This window comes from Lycorma delicatula, chromosome 7 (assembly GCF_047948215.1).
Source record: "Lycorma delicatula isolate Av1 chromosome 7, ASM4794821v1, whole genome shotgun sequence".
NCBI classification, from domain to species: domain Eukaryota; kingdom Metazoa; phylum Arthropoda; class Insecta; order Hemiptera; family Fulgoridae; genus Lycorma; species Lycorma delicatula.
The window spans coordinates 56,794,811-56,810,599 of record NC_134461.1 but is presented as its reverse complement, the minus strand read 5'-3'; the positions used below and the strand labels follow the sequence as shown (position 1 = coordinate 56,810,599).

The 15,789-nt window shown below is 34.0% G+C and overlaps 1 protein-coding gene across 1 annotated transcript; it reads left to right on the top strand.

Moving 5' to 3' along the window:
• The first annotated feature begins 14,867 nt into the window (after positions 1-14,867).
• On the top strand, positions 14,868-15,461 carry LOC142328291 (uncharacterized). Its single transcript, XM_075371996.1, has one exon. It carries the CDS (start codon positions 14,868-14,870, stop codon positions 15,459-15,461), a length of 594 nt encoding a protein of 197 aa, XP_075228111.1.
• The last annotated feature ends 328 nt before the right edge of the window (positions 15,462-15,789 follow it).

Sequence of the window (15,789 nt, the reverse complement as noted above, 5' to 3'; positions counted from 1 at the left end):
ACATTTATATACGGGCATCAAATTACATGGCCTTGATGTCGGTTCCATGTTTTAAAAAAATGTTTTCCAACATCAAGTAATAAGATGCAGCCTATTTATTTTTATTTTGTTTTGAAGAAAATTAAATCCACCACATAAACTTTAAGCTAATGTGTGGGGATATGGAATGGGAATTTTATAGCATACGAAAAATTTCGTATCTGAGCGGGATTCGAATTAGGAAATTAAGAATCAAAGATTGACATGCTACTATTTTACCACGGATATCGGCGGAGGTTCTTATTTTAATTAAAAAGTAAGCTTTTAAAAGTATCATAAAAAATTACAATATAATTCTCTTTCGGTTTATTTCGTTTTACCCAGTTTTTCTTGATTAGAATGGAATGGCATTTTGCAGATTTTTTATTGGTCGATGCCCTTTTTGTTGTCAACTGGAAATAAAAAAATCAACTGGTCATATAGATTTATTAATTGTGTTCCATGTTACTTAATTCTAGAGTTCACTAATTCACAGCTACTTAAAAAATTGATTTTATCAACAATCAGAATTATTATTTATTTATACGTATTAATATCAATATATTAATCAATAAATATATTAATATTTATTTATTTCAAAAATATATCTACTAATTAATTAATTTTAATTATAACTGCTTATAAAAAAAACTTAAAAAACTAAAAAATCAAACATCAATATTTCAACCATGAGAGGACGTGAACCATAAAGAAAAAGATGTGGGACAAATATTATTATTATTATTTTTTTAATCAGTTATTGAACTCAAGAGATGTGTCGATGATTGATTTTTACTATACGGTCATATAACGGTAAAGGCCTTATAAAGTTTTCTTTCATTCACGAGAAGTGAAGTTCAGGCTTGCCGTGACCAGACAAAATGACAGCACAGTACATCATACAATACCACGGTAAGTTATAGGAGTTTTACAAGAGGACAAATTAAGAAGAATACACCGGTCTACTTTACACGCAAATCTTAATCTCTGGTGGATGAGACATCTTAAAAAGAGAAATGGGCTCTCTTTGCCCGGATAAAAAGGAGACGCCATCTGCTCAATAAACAACCATCGTTCGGCTCTCACGCGATCACGACCAAACAGACTGTCCTACGAGGGCAAAGAGAAAAAGATAAAATGAAAGAGTAAAAGCGAGAAAGAAAATAAGAGGGACAGAGAGAAGCGCAGGCCATCTTTACATCTTCCCACAATCCTGGTGACCGATACTGTTAGTTTCATAGTGCTTTAACATTCCTCATGACTGCGCCATAAGAAAAAAAATCATAAATTCATAACTTGTAAATAAAAGTAATTTATAAATAAGAAACTATGTAATATCACTGATAATTAACAACAATGTTAATTTTACGTTTAATTGTTTTTTTTTTTAAATTTGAACTGATATCACGACTAATGCTACCGATATCTAAACTAGATCCCATAAAAAAAAATTGTAGAGAAATCAAACTTTGTTTACTTGGAAGGAATGTGATATATCTATGCTATGAATGATAATTGTTGAATTTCTCAACTAAAACTATCAGAACTCAACGATTATTATTGATGAAACGATATTATATGATTTCATATAATATTAACCTAAAATATTACTCCATGACCTCTTATCATCGGGTAGGCGGAATGACATCGTCTCTTCCTTTCATCTGTATTCAAATCTCAGTATAGTTTATTTTTTTTCACCCGTAATAAAAAAAACAAAAAAAAAACAATAATTGAGCGTAAAATGTTAGTTATGGAAGAAGAAAAAACATCAGCAATATTGTTATAAATACAAAAGAACTTACTTGGATAGATAACATTTTACAATTTTTTTTAAATATAAAAATATTACTAGCATTCTAAATTAAATGAATTTAATATATATATATATATATGGATATGAGTCATCTTGGTATATCCAGATTTGGGGGAAAACGCATCCCTCAAAAGATAGTAATAATGGGAAAATGGCTTCCATACTACAGCACCAATGTCTCATTCAGTCGTTCGTCATATCTCAGCAGTTTGTTTTCATAATTTTTTGTTAGAATTAATTCAAAAACAGTGCTATAAACTTCGATTAGACTGTTTTTAAATTTTGTTAAACTTTAAATCCAATTTTTTTTAGTATGTAACGGAATCGGCTTAAATGAAACAGCGATACATGAAATACACGAATAAAGTTCAGATGGCAGACCAAACATTGAATTATGTCATAATAACCATTCTCAAATCATTTTTTCATTTTCCTTACATTCTATTAGAATATTAATGATTTTTTTTATATGCTCATCTTAAAAGAAAATTCTCTTATTAAGTGTTTTTCTACTGCTGACAATAAATAAAAGATAATCCTTATTTTATTTGATAATAAATGTATAGAAATTATAATCAATTGAATCTATCTTGAAAAAAAAATGGTTTTAAAATTTATTTTTTCCTTATATACTATTTTTATTATGTAATGAATAGACAAGTTTATCCATTGGTAAAAAAAAAAAACTATTCCAACACTTGCTGGAAAGATAAAGAGAAACCGTGAGAACATTTTTATTAAAATGATGCCACTAAGGACGTAATTAATAATAAAAGAAAAATGAAAAGAAGAATTAGAAAATAAAACCTTATTAATTAAAAGAAGTAACAAAAGTGTGTGAAATTATAATAAAACAATTATCTAAAAAAAAGGATAAATTAATAAACTCTGTACGTAATAAAATAACAATTTTAAACTGAACTTCAAGCATCATTGATGAAGGAGCAATATCATTCGGAAAGTAAAATAGGCCAGTTTTGCAAAATGATAATTTATAAAACAATTAACACACAATATTTATCGATTTTTTTTTTCAAACGTATTATTTCAACTTAATATTTTTGGGGACTGAATATAAGATAACTAACAATTTACCACAATTAAATTCAGTGAAACTAAGCGTAACAAACTGTGTAGTAATAGGTAATTAAACGGTTGCGTTTATTCCACTTCATTATTGGAATTGTGAAAGTTACCAGTTACAAGAGTTATTATTGAATAAAGTCGTATATTTTTCTTCTTACGGTTCTGTATATTGAACGAAAATTTAATTATTTACGGACAATAAACACACACACACACACACACACACACACACACACACACACACACACACACACACACACACACACACAGAGGAGAGAGAGAACCATTTACCTAATCTATTTTTTCATAGTCTTATAAGCCTCATTGTAAATATTTTAAACTTCTAAGAAAATGTTTTTTCTCTGTTGTAAATAATAAAATTATATTTTCAAACTGTCTATGACAAAAAATAATATTTTTAATTAAAAAAAAGTACGTTTTATAAGTTATAATTTCATTAAAACAATCAAATTCACTCATAAAATTTCTTAAATTAAGTATGCCACATCAATTTGTTTTTATTAATTAAATTATTTTTTTTTTCTTTAATAAATATTTTTTTGTAAACCTAATTATTTCAATTTTTGTAAATATAACAAGTTTTTACCGAATTTTGAAGAAAAGTACTGCATTACTTTCGGTTACATTTTGTGTGTGGAGCTGAAAATTAATTTTATTTAAATTTTGAGATATGTGGACTACGAAAATACCATTCGCTTAAACTGGGGTTTCCTTATATGCTTTATATATATATATATATATATATTTATTTATTTATTTACAGGTTTATGCATAACATTTTGTGGCTTGAAAATTTCCAAAACCACTAAATTAATATCATTGAAATCTAGATATGCTCTAGTAGTGTATCAGAAGTTGTGCATGTGAAAATTTTATGAAAATAGATTGATCGAATCGTTCTTGAGTTACGTTCAATTTAAGATCAAAAAAATTTTTTTGAAGAAAAGTACTGTTTAGTTTCGGTCGCATTGTGGGATTGGGGGTTAAAATTGAATTTTTGTTACATTTTGAGATATGAGGAGTACTAAGAAAATATCATTCACTTAAAATGTAATTTCCTTATATATATATATTATTATATTATATGTAATTATAATAACAATATATTATAATATATAAAGGTCTATCTATAAATTTTGTGGCTCAAAACTCTCCAAAATTACTGGATAGATTTCGTTGACAATTCATCTAGATATACTGTAGTAGTGTATCTGATGTTGTGCATGTGAAAATTTGATGAAGATTGGTTGAGTAGTTCTTGTGTTACGCTTAATTTAATGTCGAAAAAAAACCTGATTATGTTTTTTTTTTGTTTTTGTTATAGATGAGTCTGAGAAATGCCATTTACGCACCCCCCATAAATGGGGAAGTGTCGGACTCGCACGGGTTCGGCTAGATGTTATTAAGAGCCTATGTGTACCCGCACCCTACCGACTAAAACTCCATATCTCACCTTTTCTCCTCCTCCGGGGTCGGTCCTGCAGTTTACGCATTGAACGGGCCCAGGAGGTGCCTTTAGGGTCTAGGGGTCCAGAGTCCCCGTACTTCATCACCATCGCCCATCCACACAAGTGCAGACGAACGACGGCTCCACAGGGAGCTGTCCGCCCCTTCACCTTCAAGTCACTTTCTTCGCCTGAGTCTCAGGTCTTTTATATGGAACTCTGATTCCTTGCTGGTGATCTTCAGTCCTCTTACTGATCTGGGTCCTGAATCAGGCTCTATCCCATTCTCTAACTTCTCTCACTTTAGTTTTCAGGATACTAGTTACTAGGTGTACATCTTGTCCCATTCCGTTCTTCCTGTCAACGTGTATGGAACTGTTTCTTCCGGAGAAAGCCAGCTCTTCCTCACAAATCCGCCAGTCCTTGATCCAATGGGCAATCCCATCAGAGGATGCGGTAACATCCACAACCGAGAGGTCAGGGAAGCGGTAGAGAAGGTACTAGGACAAGGAGAAAACTTTCAGGTCACATCACTAAGGGAGGCATTTGGAAACACAAAAAATGCCACGGTGGTCACAAGTCAAAGGAATGCAACGAAATTAATTGCAGCAAGGCTGAGAGTAGGGTGGGTGAGTTGCAGGGCCTACATCCGGACGGATATAGAGAAATGTTATCGATGCTGGGATGTCGGTCACAGCAGAAGAGAATGCAGAGGCCAGGACCGTTCAAACCTCTGCTTCAACTGTGGTAAACCCGGCCATGAAATTAAAGATTGCAAGGAGGCGACCATATGCCTGGACTGTGGAGCCACTTCACATAGGACCGGGAACCCGTGCTGTAACAAAGGTCATGACTAAAGTAAAACTAGTTAATAATGACAGGAGCCTACTCTCTAGTGATTTGAGCATAGAAATAGAAGCTAGATACGAAGCGGACTTCCTGGTGGCCACCGAACCTAATGTGTATTCGGCGGCCAGAGAACAGTGGCTGACCGATGGGAATGGTGATGTGGCAATTAGAAAGATCGTTGGAAATGTGGATTATGATCTGTATGGTAGAGGTGACGGACTCATTGCTGTTGAGGTAAGCGATAAGATTATAATAGGTGTATATATCAGCCCTAACTGCAGCAGGGAATCTCTTAAGAACAGACTCCTTGACCTCCAACATGTCATTATACGAGCTCGGAAGAGAATTGTAGTTCTTGGAGACTTTAACTGCAGGACTGTTCTAGCTGGAGCGGTCTTCTCGAACGCTAGAGGAAAACTCCTGGAGGAATTGCTGGCAGCGACAGGAATGACATGTATTAATCACGGAACAGCCACCTACCAAGCAAGAGGGCATCAATCGGTCCTGGATTTAGTTATAATTGATGGAAGGATGCGCACTGATGCAGCTGATTTCATGGTTCTTAATGACGAAACAGCCAGCGATCACAGAGCCATCTTTGTTAACTTCAGAGAGCCTTGCCCCCTGCCAACGAAGGTGGGTGAGGAGCCAGTATTATGCGTCACAAGGCCAGCCGCATTAAACATGGCAGCAAGTATGTAGCCTCTTGGAGTAGATCTCATACCGCCTAACTCTCGACATTCGGAGTTATAATCTCCAGTAAGTACCACAGGTTTCCTAAGTCATCAATAAATTGCTGAAACCTCTCATTTCCAGAATTCGGGGAGATGTAGCCTGAAACTACGCTAAAGTCCGCAAGTTCTACCATCACAAAACCATTACATCTAAGTAATACGAGATGTCGCGTATCTACCCGACACATTGAGAATCGCCGCATGCGAATCTATGTCCACTATCCATGGTAGCGCAGCCACTCTTCTCACGTTGGGTTCAGCCACCGTAAGGAAATCAACATCTTGGTCTAACGATGACCTCGAAATGAGATCGTGAGCTATAGTACTTTTGTTGGGGTTGATCTGCATTATATTCATTTGCGAGAGTGCCGGCAGTCCCTACTCCCAATCCAATGACCGACCACACCAAAAGCAACACATCTGGAGGGCGCAGAGCAATTCGCTTTTTGATGACCCTGATCACCGCAACTATAGCATTTATTACTCCTGTCAGGCCCTTTGCACTGGGAGGCGATGTGTCCACCCTCCCAGCATGTAAATGCTATGTAATGCAGTGGGTAGAAGGCCTCCGCAAATTAACTCTGCAAGACTGCCACCCCATCAGGATACAGGAACCGGCAGTCAATTTAGCTGCCTCAGCATTCGACAATATCACTGTTGCATGCTGGGTCCTGCCAAAGGCAGGTCTCAACGAGGCAACCCTCGCAGTAGAATCACCACCCAATTTCTTATTCACGGCCAACAGTACTTCCTCAGGGTCCTTGGTCGCCTCAGGGTCCAAATCTTTTAGGTGCACTATCGCCCTCCTGTTGAGTGTCCTTTATGAAGGTAAAATGTATTCCTCCAAATCCGACCTCAGATTTGGAGGGGGGTAAAAAGATTTTTTTTTTTGGGGTGGGAAATATGTAGTCGGGTATGGATCGCGTAGATGCAAGAGGGATTTGGGATTGGGGGTGAATATGGAATTATAAGGAAAAGAAGTTCCCCGGCCAAATCAGTAACGCTGCGTGACTTAGAAAAAATTCTGTACTCACCAGCTCAGGAAAATTTTCAAAGTCCTTATTTACCAGAAAGATGATGACTTATTCTTCCTGCCGCGACTTGTAGATCGACTTGAAATATTATTCACCAAGTAATAGGTTATGTAGAACCAACTTCAATGTATTTCTTATGGGAAATACAAACCCGAAGAAAAAATAAAAAAAGCGATATTAATCCATGTCCAAAATTCACAGTCACGTTCACAATTCACTAACCAACAATGTACAACCAACAAACCAAACAAAAAATACCAAAAAACCGGACTAAATAGCAAAAATCGCAGAGCGGAACAATAGGTCTACACCCTATGAGTACTCCAACTCGACTAGTGACCAGATTATGTTGAGTGGGTGTATCCTTCATACGCGCTTATGTAGTGAGTCACAATGGTGTGTGACTTGAAACTTGATGCTTGTGCATTGGGTCTAATGTTTAATCGAACGTGTATAGTACGTTGTACTCTGAAAATCAGTACGTTTTAACTGGGTAATAATGAGAATGTCGGAAACGAAAAGTCTGTCTTCTTGCGCAGAACTACGTACGCAATTTAATTTTTTACACTAAAAATTAATATTCTTTAAACAAAAATTTAACGCTTCAAATTATCTTAAAAAAGATATTAATTAATTACGATATAACATATGGCAAAAACTGTTATAGGCGTGTGAATTGGAAGAAGAAAAATAGAATGCATATTTTGTAATTGAAATTAGTTTTGAAATGAAAATGAAATTTTTTACTGTACAGAATTTACAGTCACCTATGTAAAAGTCAAAGATGTACTACACCTATGTAAAATAAAAGAGATCTATGGGTTGAAGGTAAATGAAAATAAAAATAAGATAATGAAAACGGGGGAAAAGAAGGACATGCAATTGATTTGGGTGAGGTATTAATACAGCAGGTTGGTAGAAAAAAGTCGAGTTGTGGACGGCACCGAGTGCAGACGTGTTTCCTAGCTCCGCTTTTTGATTGGGTTTTTTGGATTTTTTACTGGATACGGACATCGGAAATTATAGTGGTATGGTTAATGGACACAAGTGCAAAGTTTTTTGAGTTTCGGTTTGGTGTTTTTTTTGTTGAAAATACAAAATTTTGAGGAAAGTGTAGAGAACTTTTAGTGCTACAGCCCTTTTGGACAACGGTTAAGAACCGAAGGGGTGTGGGATTGTAAGTAAATACAACTACACGGACAGAGCAAGTTAAAAAGTATTTTGAATATGGTTTTTTTTTTTAAGTGTTTAAGTATATACATTTAACTTATAGAGACAAATTTTGCAAGTCAAGCGACAAGCTCTGGCTTGTTCGTGACGTCATTGAAATACAAGTAAACAAGGACTTGTAAAATTTTCAGAAGTTTTACTGTGTACTAGTAGAAATTTTTGTAAGTGTTTGCGATACTTTACACGGGCAAACTCCTATCCTCCATATCTCCTATAGTTTTTACCATAGAACCAAAATTCCCAAATATCTATCCGAAACCAAAGATTTCTGACCTTCTGACCCCCCCAAAAAAATTTTTGACCCCGGATTTGGACACATATATTTTACTTCCCCCCCAACGACCCCCCCAAATTTTTTTGGGGGGACCCGCCCGTGTGGGGTATGATAGGACTCGGAATCAACCCCTGATTTCGAATCCGAGTCATGAGAAGACGAAGCACGCTCCTAATAGAAGATAAGGCCTCTCCAGAGGCTGGGCCCTCGAGGGGAACTGCCGGAAGGAGGGATGGTGTTTCTGAAGTCTCAGAAGACATGGACATTACAGGATTAAATCAAGGAAAAGCAAAGTGGAAGACAGTAGAGGGGAGAACCGCCAAGCGGCCGAGAGCAGGCTCATCAGAAGAAGAGGAGGCCCCCCTTAATTTGAAGGAGGTTACGTACAGGCTGGGTATTAAACTATTACAGCTTAGGCAACTAACTGGCAAGGCCAGTGTAACGGCAATCAAGGCTCATGAGAGGGAGCTGACAGAAATTTATAAAGATTTACAACGAATAAATGATGAGACTCCAAACACAGTTGACCAAAGTACGCAAACCGAAAGTCATGGCAGGAACGAGATGTCAGATATTCTAGATGTAGAGCTGACAGATGAACAACTGATAGACAGATTACCCACACGATGGTCAACCTGGGTAATGAACAGGCTGACCCAGGAGAAAGGTCTAAGACCAGGAGATGACAGCTGTTTTTTCATCGATTTGAATGGATTAAAGCCATCCAGCCGGTATGCTGGGACGGCACCTGCGGCAATGATCTTACAAGACTCCACCATCCTCGAAGATGGAAAGATCACAAATACCGGAACTAGGTACACGGTAATCTATGACTCTAGAGAAGGGGATAAGATGACCGATCCCGGCCACCGCCATCTCTTGACCCCAAATCCTAAAAACCCCAAAAATTACGACCCCCCAAAAAATTTTCGCCGTCAAAATCTTGCCGTTTCTAGAGATTTAATTGTTTTTTTTGATAGTGTATTTTGGGTCAAAGTTCAGAAATGGCGAAAAACGGTTTTAAACAGAAGGATTTGACCTGGCGAAGATTTTTTTGTGGCGGGGGTAATTTTTGAATTTTGGGGCATGAGATAGCGGAGGCCGGGACTGATGGAGAACCGGAAGCGTTCTGGTCTGGGACGAACGGGAAGTCAGAAAAATTAGAAAAAGTGATCCCTCTTATAATTGTTTCTGTGAGCACTTTTTTAATTATTTATTTCCATTTAAATTTAATTGGCAACTATTTTGTAACATCATATTCTATTTTCAATGAATTTTCTTACAAAATTTATCTTATATCCCATTTTGAAGTGATAAAAGAAATGACTACATTAATCGTTCAATTGTTACATTATTGTTGAATATTTTAATTTTAATTTATATTTTAAAAAAATGATTTTGTTTGAATTATGTAATATTTTAACGATTGCTTGAGTCAAAATTAAGTGGGGGATAGACAATATACCTCGATTGCTAATTTATTGGAATCTATCATCTCATTCTACCAAAATCCTCTCTTGTTTCCTTCAATGAAAATGAGTACATTCAATCAATAAGAATTTAAAGATGTTGTTAAGTTTTAATGCCATATTTTGTTTTTATTTAAAAATATTGTAATGGCAGTTTTAATTGTCGTAATTTTTTTTCTCGCCGCTCAGCTGACTCAATTGTAGACACAAAAGTCATGATGATATGTAGTAGTACGGTTATACACAATGTATTCATCGATTCAATTCATTATTAACATAATACTACTCAATATATTCAATGTGTTATTATTAAACTAAAATGCAATTACGACAAATAAGATTACCAAAATTTAATAAAAAATGTTTCTTTACAAAATGTAATTCAATCAATAAATAATGCATAAACTTAATACATATTCGTCTATAATCATTCAAACTTCAAATAATCAACATATTTATTGGCCCTCCAATTCGGATATTGAACTTCAGTGACGTATTCGATACGACGTAATTAATTTTAAATTGTAAGTTTCAAAATGGACATAATTCGTATAGACATTCATTCATATAGTTATACAAGCTACTCCAAAAACTGTAATGCATACAAACATTATACGCAGTGAAATTTAACTATAAAGGTGTAAGCAATAGTGGAATCGGTGTGTCGGAAATTTCCAAATTGAACTGGATAGTGTTTTCATGTGTTATCTTAGTTCGCCGAGTATACGACAATCTACAAGGAGCTACGAGTATCAAGATTCATCATATGCGTAACCCATTGTTCATCTTATTAATTTTACTTTTCTTATTATTATGTCTAATTTCGTATTAATATTTACGTTAATATAATTAAATTCAAAATGACTGACCAGGAGGCACTCAACAGTAAGACTTTGCAGACTAATAGCAAGGAACTTTTTAAAAAAGTGGTATAATTAAGGCATCAATCACACGAATCAATACCTTTACTGATAATTTTAACCCCACAAAAAATGAAATATATTCTTTACAAATAAAATTAAGAAATTTGTTAGAATTATAAATTAAATATGATGACATTCAGTCTCAGTTGGAAGCTATTGAGGAGGACACTGACGACAGAATACAAACTGAAGACAATCTATGTAACATAGAATGTAAATTAAAATCTTTGTTAGATAAAATGTCTATAAAACCTCCTGATAAATCAGATCCTACCGATATGAAACCAATTATTAATAATCAAATGCAGTTTTTACAGCCAATTAAATTGCCATGTTTTAGTGGAAATTTACTTGACTGGCAGCATTACTTTAATACATTTAATGACTTAATTCATTCTAGAAATGACCTTTCCGATATTCAAAAATTATACTACTTAGTCATCTTTAAGGGATGAAGCCCTTAATATCATCAAAGACTTACCAATTACAAGGGAAAATTATTCAGTCGCCTTAAATCTCCTTAAAAAACGATATGATAATAAATACATAATCTCTGTTCGTCTTATTCAAAATATTTTAAAAATTGGTTTCATTGAAAAGGAATCTTCAGATAATTTAGATCATTTTATTAATAAAATTAATTCTTGTATAAGTTCATTGGAGGCAATGAATTTACCTGTAAATCCTTATGAGCTCATTGTTATGCAATTATTAGCATCAAAATTAGACAAAAATACTTGCAAAAATTGGAAGCATAGTCTTTCTAATGAAAACTTCCCTAATTTCAAAAACTTTGTTGAGTTTCTTAATAATAGAAGACAAATACTTGAAAATGTTGCAGCTAAACTTGGGTATAATTTGCAATCAAATAACACTCACTCTTTTAACAAACAAGTATTTAACAAACCCTTTAAAGGTCAAGGGAAATATAACAATACAAATAAAATTTAAAGAAGAAATTTAGTTAGTTACCATGCAAATTCAAAAATTATTCAATGTACTATGTGTAAATCCGATCATTATTTATATACATGTAAAAAATTTCTTGATTTAACAGTAGATGAACGCAAGGAATTTTTAGTCCAGAATAAGTGTTGCTTTAATTGTTTTCGAACAGGTCACTCTGTAAATAATTGTATGAATAAGCATGTATGTAAAACATGTTCCAAAAAGCATCATTCCTTAATCCATTCAGAGGAAATTAATAAATCTAGCTCTAAGCCTGAAAATAGTACTTATCGTACATTAAAATTACAAACAAACAAAAATGTTTTATTGTCTAAACTGTGTGCAATACTGTGGACAATCATGGAAATTATCAGACTTGTAGAGTGTTGCTTGATTCAGGCAGTCAAGCCAATTTCTGCGCAATGGAATTTGCTCATAAACTTGGGCTAACCTTAACAAAAAATAATCTACCAAATTTCTGGAATTAATAACTCATTATGTCAATCAAATTACAGTGTCACAGTTAAACTATACTCTCGCTATGAAAACTTTACATTAGACATTGTTTGTGTTGTATTACCGAACCTAACTGACAATCTTCCTGCTGAATCATTTTATTCATCTCATCTTAATTTACCTGAAAACTTATTTCTTGCGGACCCAAACTTTAACACTTCTTCAAATATTGATATCCTTTTAGGTGCACAGTACTTCCTAAACCTTATTCTGCCGAATAAATTTGTATGTAACCAGCATTTTCCCTTGATACAAGAAACAAGACTAGGATATATATTGACTGGAAACCTTCCTTTAAATGTTACATGCAATAATTCCGTTTCTTCCTTTTTCATTCGTAATGACAACAAACTTCTTTCATCACAGATAGAAAAATTCTGGGAGATAGAAGAACCTATTTTAGTCAAACAAACCTCTCATGATAACTCAATATGCGAAAGGAATTTCATAGAAAATACAATTAGAAATAAGGATGGCAGATTTATAGTTACATTACCTCGTAAATCAGATAACATCAAACTTGGTGATTCTCTTAATAACGCCAAAAATAGATTTTTGTCTTTAGAACATAAGCTTATTTAAGACCCTAGTTTTAAGAAGGGATACTCTAATTTTATTAATGAATATATAAACCTAGGTCATATGTCTGAACTTAATTCAAAGGATTTATTGATACCTGACTTAGAAGTTTTTTATCTACCTCATCACGCGCTGTTTTCAAGGAAACAAGCTTAACAACCAAACTAAGAGTTGTGTTTGACGGCTCAGCCAAATCCAGCAATGGTCTATTTCTAAATGATACACTAATGATAGGACCTACGGTCCAACAAGACTTATTTTCAATAATTTTAAGATTTAGAGCCCATAATTATGTTATCACATCTGATATCATGAAGAAACAATGAACGGCATAGATGAAGTCCTACGCAAGAACTATCGCATGAAAATAAACAAGAACAAAACAAAAGTAATGAAATGTAGTAGAAATAACAAAGATGGACCACTGAATGTGAAAATAGGAGGAGAAAAGATTATGGAGGTAGAAGAATTTTGTTATTTGGGAAGTAGAATTACTAAAGATGGACGAAGCAGGAGCGATATAAAATGCCGAATAGCACAAGCGAAACGAGCCTTCAGTAATAAATATAATTTGTTTACATCAAAAATGAATTTAAATGTCAGGAAAAGATTTTTGAAAGTGTATGTTTGGAGTGTCGCTTTATATGGAAGTGAAACTTGGACAATCGGAGTATCTGAGAAGAAAAGATTAGAAGCTTTGGAAATGTGGTGCTATAGGAGAATGTTAAAAATCAGATGGGTGGATAAAGTGACAAATGAAGAGGTATTGCGGCAAATAGATGAAGAAAGAAGCATTTGGAAAAATATAGTTAAAAGAAGAGACAGACTTATAGGCCACATACTAAGGCATCCTGGAATAGTCGCTTTAATATTGGAAGGACAGGTAGAAGGGAAAAATTGTGTTGGCAGGCCACGTTTGGAATATGTAAAACAAATTGTTAGGGATGTAGGATGTAGAGGGTATACTGAAATGAAACGACTAGCACTAGATAGGGAATCTTGGAGAGCTGCATCAAACCAGTCAAATGACTGAAGACAAAAAAAAAATCTGATATCACAAAAATGTACAGACAGATTCTAGTTACTCAAAAGGACAGTAATTTACATAGAATACTGTGGCGTGAAAACCCTGAACAAGACTTAAAGCATTATGCCTTAAGAACAGTAACTTATGGTACAACTAGTGCCTCATTTTTAGCTACTCGTTGTTTAGTTCAAATTTCCAATGATAATAATGATCAATTTCCTAATGCCTGCAGAGCCATATTAAATGATTTTTATGTTGATGACCTTATTACAGGAGCTGATAGTGTACATGAAATTAAGCAGTTAAAAACTGATGTATGTAACTTATTAAAACAGTATGGCTTTCCCCTTCATAAGTGGTTCTCCAATTGTCAAAATATTGTTTTCTCCACTGATGATACTGTACTATTAAATACACCTATATCATTAAATAAAAATGAAAACATACGTACTTTAGGTATATTATGGAATAATTACTTAGATAAATTAACTTATGAAGTCAATCAAAGGGAAGTTAAAATATTCACTAAAAGACATATTTATATCTATTATTTCTGGTATCTATGATCCATTAGGTCTTATTGGACCCATTATATTTTTATGCAAACATTTTATGCAAAGTCTTTGGCTAGTCAAGTGCAATTGGGATGATACTTTACCCAATAATTTTCTATCGCAGTGGCAAATTTTATACAATCAATTAAGTTTAGTTCTATAAATGTTGACAGATGTGTAAAGTTAAACATTGATAATAGCATCAAATCCTTTCAACTCCATGGATTTGCAGATGCATCTCTTAACGGTTTCGGATGTTGTATATATGTTAGAATTACTTACTGTAATGATAAAGTTTCATGTAATTTATTGTGTTCCAAATCACAAGTTGCCCTTTAAAACAAATGACTCTTCCAAGACTTGAACTCTGTGCTTGTTTGCCCTTATCACGTTTACTTAATCAAGTTACATTAGCTTTAAATGAAAGAATCAATGAAATTCATTTATATTCTGATTCCATGATTGCACTCCATTGGATTCATGGTCAATTCACCAATTGGAAAGTGTTTGTAGCCAATCGAGTTTCAGAAATTCAACAGTTGACTTTTAGTGCGAAGTGGCATCATATTGAATCACTTTCGAATCCTGCCGATATACTCACTCGAGGATATCTTCTGGAAAAATTAATTAATTTTGTATTATGGTGGCATGGTCCAAGCTGGCTTTTGCAAGATTCTTTCTGTTGGCCAACTAAGCATCACTTTAATTCTACTGAAAAAAACGTTGATCCTCAATGCCTTGTTGAAAAACATCAAACTGTTCAGGTATCTCTTTTGACCTCTAATATTACTGATTATACTGAGAAATACTCATCGCTGTCTAAACTAATTCGTGCCTTTACTTATTGTTTTAGATTCATTCAAAATATTAAGCATACTAAAAGCATACTTAAGTCTACTAACGATAGAAAATTTGATGGATGCATTGTCTTCAAATGAATTAGAATTCACTCTTGAATTTTTCATTCATCAATCTCAGTTAGCATATTTTTAATTTGAAATTAATGATCTTCAAAACCAACGTTTCATTTCGAAACAAAGTAAACTCAGTTCGCTAGATCCATTTTTAGACTATAAAGGTTTACTTCGTGTAGGAGGTAGACTGGAACATTCTAATTTTTCTTTCGATAAAAAACATCAATTAATACTACATCCTAATGCAAACATAACAAGGTTAATCATTTACAGTGAACATCTACGTCTTTTACATGCTGGACTCCAATTAACTCACAGTTCTCTTCGTCAAAGATTTTGGATTGTGAATGCA